This window comes from Cydia strobilella, chromosome 16 (genome assembly GCF_947568885.1).
Source record: "Cydia strobilella chromosome 16, ilCydStro3.1, whole genome shotgun sequence".
NCBI classification, from domain to species: Eukaryota; Metazoa; Arthropoda; class Insecta; order Lepidoptera; family Tortricidae; genus Cydia; species Cydia strobilella.
This window is the reverse complement of record NC_086056.1, coordinates 4,955,082-4,963,140: the sequence shown is the minus strand read 5'-3', so window position 1 is coordinate 4,963,140 and position 8,059 is coordinate 4,955,082. Positions and strand designations below refer to the sequence as shown.

Below are 8,059 nucleotides of genomic sequence, written 5' to 3'. Positions count from 1 at the left end.
CGTTTAACAGTTCATATGGCCCTTTAAATTTTCGACATGTTTACGTAATGTGCTAATTATCGCACTAGTGCGGTAAAGTTTAAAAAAAAGTTTAGTTGGTAGTTAAAAAAAAGTATCGCCATATGTACTGTAAAATAAGATTATTGCCATTAGCATTTCCTCATATACCTATGTTCTCATCATACATTATTTCAACGTAAATAGTGTAAATTTACAACAACGCACAACAAATTTATAAATGGTAATGATACACAAGCATTAAAAAAATAACATGGAACAATAAATAAATATTTATTTTAAGTATTACCATCAAACACACTCAACCATTTCCAGATCTCATTAGTCTCATTACATCTATATAAGGTCCAAAAATGCTTATTTCATATCTTGTGTACGGAATCCGATCGCAAACTCGATTTTTTTTGTCTGATATCTCAATTGGCAGACTTTCATTTGACCGAATGTATTTTTTTTTTTCAAAATACAATGATATTACTTAGTTTTTAAAAAGACGTCCTTTAATAGTTATTTACGATACAAGTGCGAAAAATAGGAAATTCGCAACGAGTGTTTTAAATCGAGACGAGTTGCGAATTACCTAATCGCACGTGTATCGTACAACGTTTTACAGTACACATGGCCCTTTAAATTTTCGACGTAGTTACGTAATGTGCTTATTATAGCACAGGGTATCGTAATGGAGCACCAGATGTACTGTAAAAAGTCATTATAGGTTTATGTTTCTTTGGATTTCGCATATACAATGACATGTTTTATTTTTAAATGAACGCAGCGCCATCTGCGTTGAGCTTCCCGCGTTCATCCCATTTGAACATCCGACAGATTTGAAAAATCGGACACAAAATGTTTCGAGTTTGTGACAGGTATCATAAGAGTTCAGAAGTTGATCCTCCTGATCCGGAAGAAGTCTTGCATGAGCTGGTCGCTGACCTTGGCCCGCCGCGCCTGGTAGTCGGTGATGACGGGGGTGACTGTGTCGATGGCGATCTTCTTCAGCTCGCCTGTTAGCATCTCACCGGATTCGTACGATTTTTTTATCTGAAATAGAGATGTTGTCAGCTCTTCAGTGTATAATCTGTGTGTGTTCGGTGTTAAACTTACAGAAAGAAATCTACCACGTACAAAACACCCATTTCAGCATTTCATAGTTCCGCTGTTAAATCTATGCCTACAATCTAACAAAGAGAGTGTATAAGGGTGAGGTAGAAACGGGTGTTGGAATGGGCAGACCTCGGCGGACTTTCTCTGATCAGATCGGGGAAATCCTGAAGAAAGGCTAGGTCAAGAGCACCCTAAACCGGCGAGCGTGTATGAGGAATGTTATGAAAGTGAAGGAAGCGAAAGAGGTATGCCAGGATCGTAGCAAGTGGAAATCCGTGATCTCTGCCTACCCCTCCGGGAAATAGGCGTGGTATGTATGTATATTGTACCAATGTGTGCGTCTAATTAGGCCTTTCAGTTTAGACTATAACTTTATATCCAAACGTATAAGTTTAAAATCAATATGTATAACCTCTACACCATAAGGGGCAACATAGAAGCCTCTTGCAGGCAGACCCTCAACGTGCACGGTCCCTATAATTATGGTATGTAGTGTATGTACCAACATTTCCATTCTTAACTAATGGCACAGAATAAGTAATAGTATTATCATACAGAACGGCCACGCACCGCCCCGCCCTGACTCGAATTACCTCGCCCCGAATTACAGCAGATTGACGGCCGTTCTATTTTTAAGCAACTTACTCACACTATGACGCATGCCGCGTGTACAAGCGTGCCGTTCACACATAGAAACGGTGATTTTTGATGTATAGCGTGTCCGCCCTGTGCTAATGGTCAGTTAAGAGTGTTGCTGCTAAGACACAGTCCGTAAGCGATGACAAAAAGCATTGCGCGTGCATGTCGTAAGAGGTCGTCCTAATACAACGCGACTACGACTACGCGATTATCGCAAGTTAGCGCGAATTTTACTCGTGCGAACGCGCGGTCAAACATATTCGCGCGTTTATCTATTAGGATACCTATTCAAGTTCAACGTTTGATCGCGCGTTCGCACGAGTAAAATGTGCGCGAACTTGCGATAATCGCGTAGTCGCGTTATATTAGGACGACCTCTAATTCTTTATAAGAAAAGAAAGCTTACCTCAGCCAGCCTCTCGTCGTCCTCCAGGAAGAACGTGAGGTACTTGTAGGAGATGTCCACCTCAGTGTTGCCGCCCTTCTCTCTGTGCTCCTCTACCGTCGCCTGGCCGCCCGAAAACGCGTACTTGTTGATCTGAAATTAAGGACCAAATTTAGTAAGTAATTAGCTCCATGCATGAATTTATTTTTATTTTTGGATTCATAATTTATATCGTTGGAACACCAAAAATGATAAAAATACTTTTGTAAACCTTAACATTATTTTATTAAAAAATATTTAAAATGTTGAAAATTTTTGAGCGGTTGAAACGCTCATAATTTTTGGCGCGAATTCGACAGAGCGTGATGACGTCACACGTTGGGCGGCCCAACTGACGTTTGCTACTAATGACACTAATCTGTCGAACGCTAACGTGACGTCACGTGGCGTTTCGAGCGTTTCGCTCACTAGTTTTTCGCGGGCAAATTTTTGTACTTTTTATTTATAATTTTAAGTAATTAAATGGTAATTTAAAAACGGAAATGCATTTGTAACATGATATAACGGTAACAAACATCCGAATAAAACATTTTTCGTTCAAATATAAACTTCATGCATGAGGCTAATTATGTAATTTAAAATCTCCCGAAAAAATATACAGCATATACTTCAAATATGCTTTATTTGAGTAGGCCTAGCAAGTCTAGCAACAAGCTTTTTCGAATATCGTATAGCATAGCATCGACTTATAAGATAAAATCTAACCTATCTAATATATCTGGTGGCCGGGTGCTCTAGTGGTCAGGACGTTAGCCGCGTAAGCTGGAGACGCGGGTTCGATTTTCGCCTCGGCTACCGGTGGACTTGGTCTTTCTCTTTAGTGTATGTAATATATTTTAGTTAAAAGATAAAATCTATCTAAGAACCATTGCCAATAAATTATCCGTTTTTGTTGGCCACATTCATTTGAGTACAGAATCCCAGTCTTTCGTCTTAATCGCATCTTGATCTGAATCTCTGTAGGGTCGGTAAGTCTTCACATCTAAGGCCCTTTTAAAATCTTAGCTAAGGTGGTTGTGCTAAATACAACTAGATATTATTGAACCTTAAAGATTACCTTGTTTTTAATCTGCTTAGCAGTGTCATTAAGGAATATGGACGCGTTAGGGTCGCTGGCGGACATCTTGTGCTGAGCCCCTTGTAAGGCCGGTAGGAAGGAAGAATGTAGTAACGCCGGTTTGGGCATCTTGAGACGGGCGGCGACGTCGCGGGTCATACGGAAGTATGGGTCCTGGTCGATCGCGCATGGAACTAGGCAAGGAACCTGGAAAATGAAGTCACTGTTAACTGACGGTTTGTAAACCTTACAGTAACGAAATAAGGTCTCCCAATTTTCAATTTAGTGCATTAAAGATAAAGATAAAAGATAAAAGACATTTATTCGTGACGATCACAACACAAGTACGAACATGTACAGACAACAACAGCAAGAAAAGAAGAGATCATCAAGTGTGCATCACGAAATGGACCCAACTCAGCATAATGCTAGCTATAAAGCCAGCGCTGGTCTTCCGTAGGGCCCATTCGGTGATGCCACGACAGATAACACACAAAGATACATATTAAAACATTACAAAGCTACACACAAAGAATACCTAATTATAAGAAAAAATATTAATGATTATGGAGGAGGGGTAAAATCGAGTTTCCTAGTTAGTCAAAGGGGTCACAGTACTAACGAGGTTAGGAACCACTGGTCTAAGCTATCTCTGCATCGACGAAGTGAAAAAGTGTGGAAGTAATACCATAAACATCAAATCCATTTATAGTGGCGCTGACACACTTTGTCGCTGTGAAGTTTGCTTAGATAGTATCTAGTAACTTTTTAAAAGTTTGATTTTATTTTTGTAATCTTCGATAGTATAATTTAGAGTTCTACGAAGATCAAACGTTTTCTAATGTTACGTGGAAGAGTGAGGTTCGATCTTTCTACTTTTCGATGTTTATGTGAGAAGTCTATATTAAAAATTGTTTTGACACTCGTCTTACAACCTACCACTTTATTAACAAATATGAAGGGGAAACTAGTAGAGAACGCGGGCGCAGCCTCGACTGACGGGAAGTTGGGTGTAATTAACCATTTAGGTCTAACTTACCACTTTATTGTCGAATATAAAGGGAAAACTGGTGGAGAAGGCGGGCGCAGCCTCGATGGAGGGGAAGGTGATCTTGCCGATGACGTCAGAGTCGCCGAACCCGAATATGCCCTTCACCTGGTTGAAGGTCACGCACTTCTGGATGCGGAGCATGTTTTGGTAGAATGCTGGACACTGGCTGCAATTATAAAATGAACTTTTAAATGCAATCAGCCGTGGTTCACTCCGCGATTTCGTCGCGTCGCTACAAGTACATGCGGCCCACACCAATTTTGGTGTCTAGCCATAGTAGTTGCCGCGCACCGCTACGGAACGGACGCAGCTCGCGCTTGCGCCACCTTGCGGGCACACCTGTCGTAATACACGCGTTTTGTTAGAGAGTGAACCTTCTGTACTTATATAGTATTATTATTTATTCTGTGATGCAATGCAAATGTATAAATTTTAAAATTCATTAGAATCTAAAGGGAGGTTTTCGTCGAGATATTTTTTTTATGTTTGTTCCCCGATTACCAAAAGATGGCTGAACCAAGTAGAAAAAAACCTGTAAGTACGTATGTTCACACGATCAAAGGAACTCAGCAATGAAACATTATCCTCCAGTGCTAATTGTCATATGTCACGAGCTGCACTAGGAGATACATGATACACACAGCACTTTCTGGTGAATTTAATGTTATTTTATTGAAAACCTTTTGAAATAAAACTATGAAAACGGATTATATCGCGTATATTGAATTTATAATACATCCCGACGTTTCGAACTCTTTACAGCGTTCGTGGTCACCCGTTGACCTTCAAATTGAATTCAATATACGCGATATAATCCGTTTTCATAGTTTTATTTCATGAGTAACTATCGCGGTAACCGAAGACAATATTATGAAAACCTTTTGTTTTTTGTTATTACCCAATAAAGTCCAGATCATTGAATATGAAAGTGTTCTCCGGGCTGAAACCGACAGCAATGATGTCTTTCGCGTTGTTGTGCGCCATTTGCCGCGCCTGCTCCACTTTAATGTCCCTCCACAGAACTTTCTCGTCGTCGGTGAGCTGGATGATGAGAGGCACGTCGAATACATCTTGAAGCCACCTGGAAACAAGCAATTTATTAATTTCTGATGCAAAGCAGTATCGCTGCAACCAAACTAAAATTATATTAATAACATATCTATCGACTTCAAGAAAGCGCTGGTGGCCTAGTAGTAAGGGCGTGTGACTTGCAATCTGGAGGTCGCCGGTTGAAACGGGATTAGTTGCCAAGCAGACCCCAGGCTCCCATGAGCCATGGCAAAATGCCAGGACAACGCCAGGAAGATGATCTATCGACTTCAAGTTTGTAATTTTTCTTTTCTTGTAAATAAACTGTAGAGGACAACTATATTACTCGTAATTTAATTTTAATTGAAACGTCTGCGAACAATGCTATTAAGCTCAGAATAATTTTCAAAAATGGAAAAATCCAGAGGCCGTGAGTTCAAGTCTCACACAAGGCAGTAATTTTTCCTCTTTTAAAATTAACAATACTAATGTCGCACAGTCCATCCAATGATTGGCTCCTTCAAGCTTATTCTAAGACAGCAGTGGTGACTTGTTAAGCTCCTTCTGCTGTGGACTGTACAATAGCCCCTTTCCATTCCATGCCACTAGAAAACTTACTGACTGAACTGACTTTGTGCCGAAGCATGCTGCTGAATTTATTTATTTATTTTTTGCCGTGTAGGATACAAAGATACACTTATGTCCGTCAAGACCACCAATGACGGCCTTCAATGGTGTGGAGGTAAAACTACTTGCTAGCTTCTATGTCGAGGATGCTGTGCAATTGTGGATAACACAGTAGACTACATAGATGACTTACTTAGTGAACATGAATGGTATCATATGCCCAAGATGCATACTATCTGATGATGGCCCCCTGCCAGTGTAGAGGTAGAACTTCTTGCCAGCTTCGACAAGGTTGAGGATGCTGTGGATGTCACGGTGGGAGAAGAATATGCCACGCCGTAATAAGTGGTGAGCTGAAAGTAATAATATTGGATTTAATAATTTCAGAAGAGAATGTAATAGATTAACTAAATAGAATATAATTGTAGACTATGTCAAGTAGGTATTCAGTTTCAGTTACCCTTTGTATAGTCGTATGGTTTTATAATGTCAGGATCCACTAGAGAGAATATCTGCCAATGCATGGCATTGTTATCTTTTGTTAAAACAAACCGCTAATTACCTGAGCATAATTAAATGCTATAATAACAAGATTCATTTCATACAGATAACAAGTTTACAGCTTGAAGAATAGAATAGCTTTAAGTCCCGTGTTAGTTTTAAATTATGAGTGAAAATCGTGTTAGTTTAAATCAATATATTGAAGAATAGAGTTCAAATCACAATAGTAGGTACTCGAGGAACTTTTGGATTCAGAGCCAGCAGCAGAGCAGTTTCCACCAGATATGTACACATCCCTGCACATAATCTGGTGGAAACGCAGCCTAATTCTAAATTATGAAATATCAATATTTTTTTTACATTTAAAATAATGTACTTAATGAAATGTTTACCTTTTTTCCCAGTAACCTTTTCAAATCTTTGTATGACTTCATCATCAATCTTGGAACTGCCAAATCTTTCTGAAAACAATTAATAAAAATCATGAACAAACAATGGTAAAGTTGATTTTCATATCGATATTATATATTATATTCACTGAGAAGTTGCTTGACCAAAAACACATTTTGCTGATAGGTTTCATAAGTAATACATACTACTTTAGAAGATAAGTGATTTTTCATACATTTTGCCAGTTTATGTTTATAACACCTATGCTGTGGCAATTTGTGTAACTCATAAATAACCATACTTTGCATGGGGTCGACCCCCTACCACAGTGAATGTGTTAAATTCAACCAAAAATATATTTAAGCCAAATATAATTAATGGTACTTACTTATCAATTTGTCATAGTCTATACCAGTTTCTGACTTTCCAGAGACATTCCATGGATCCACCACATCATCATCATCATTCACAGCCAGGTTGTTCATCTGTTCTTCTGGTGCTTTGTCTTCTGCCATGATTAAGGTGGCTACACACTGAAATCTTAATTAAGTTTCTTATCAAGAGTTGGGTTTTTCCACAGGTTTCCTTAACTATTACTTGGTGTTTAAAGACATTCTATTGAACAGAACCACCAGATACGTACGTTGTAAATAAAAGACGAGAGCGTGTCACTCATAAAACTAAAAAAAGTGTGATTAGTTAACAATAATGTTAGGTTACGTGAAATATAATTACAGAATGTACTAACCTATCTTAATAACTCGATATTTGGGGTGATACTGATAAGGTTCGATATTTTGAATACTGTGATTGTACACTGCAAAATATGATGCAATTTCCTGAAAAAGCAACATCGATCCAAATCACTGCCGATACGGTGACGAACAGCTGCCGCCGAGGTACGAGGTACCGCAACACCTTTCACGTCACGTCATGTGTTGTCAAAACGTTTTGTTCGTACGTTACTAAAATATAAATACTTACATAAATCAATATGAAAATAAAGGTTTAAACATGCTTTTTTGATAACATGCTTTGATTTAATAATATATAATGTAGTGTTATTTTCCCAGAGTAAAATATAAAATAAATTATTTATTTGTTTGTGTTGATATGCTTTTATGTTTAATCATTTTCAATGAAGTAACAAAACGCACTTAGGCAAGTATTGCCAGCGCTTCAAATCATTACTCCCTAT

At 38.6% G+C, this 8,059-nt stretch overlaps 1 protein-coding gene across 1 annotated transcript; it reads right to left on the bottom strand.

Annotated features, from left to right (window-relative positions):
- Positions 1 to 272: 272 nt before the first annotated feature.
- Positions 273 to 7,780, bottom strand: LOC134748161 (tryptophan--tRNA ligase, cytoplasmic). The gene is made up of 9 exons (XM_063682868.1): positions 7,610 to 7,780; positions 7,250 to 7,394; positions 6,864 to 6,932; positions 6,164 to 6,323; positions 5,213 to 5,395; positions 4,303 to 4,480; positions 3,264 to 3,470; positions 2,168 to 2,299; positions 273 to 1,059 (listed from the first exon to the last, which is right to left on the bottom strand). Exons 2-9 carry the CDS (start codon positions 7,374 to 7,376, stop codon positions 898 to 900), a joined length of 1,218 nt encoding a protein of 405 aa, XP_063538938.1. The 5' UTR covers positions 7,377 to 7,394; positions 7,610 to 7,780; the 3' UTR covers positions 273 to 897.
- Between the last annotated feature and the right edge of the window lie 279 nt (positions 7,781 to 8,059).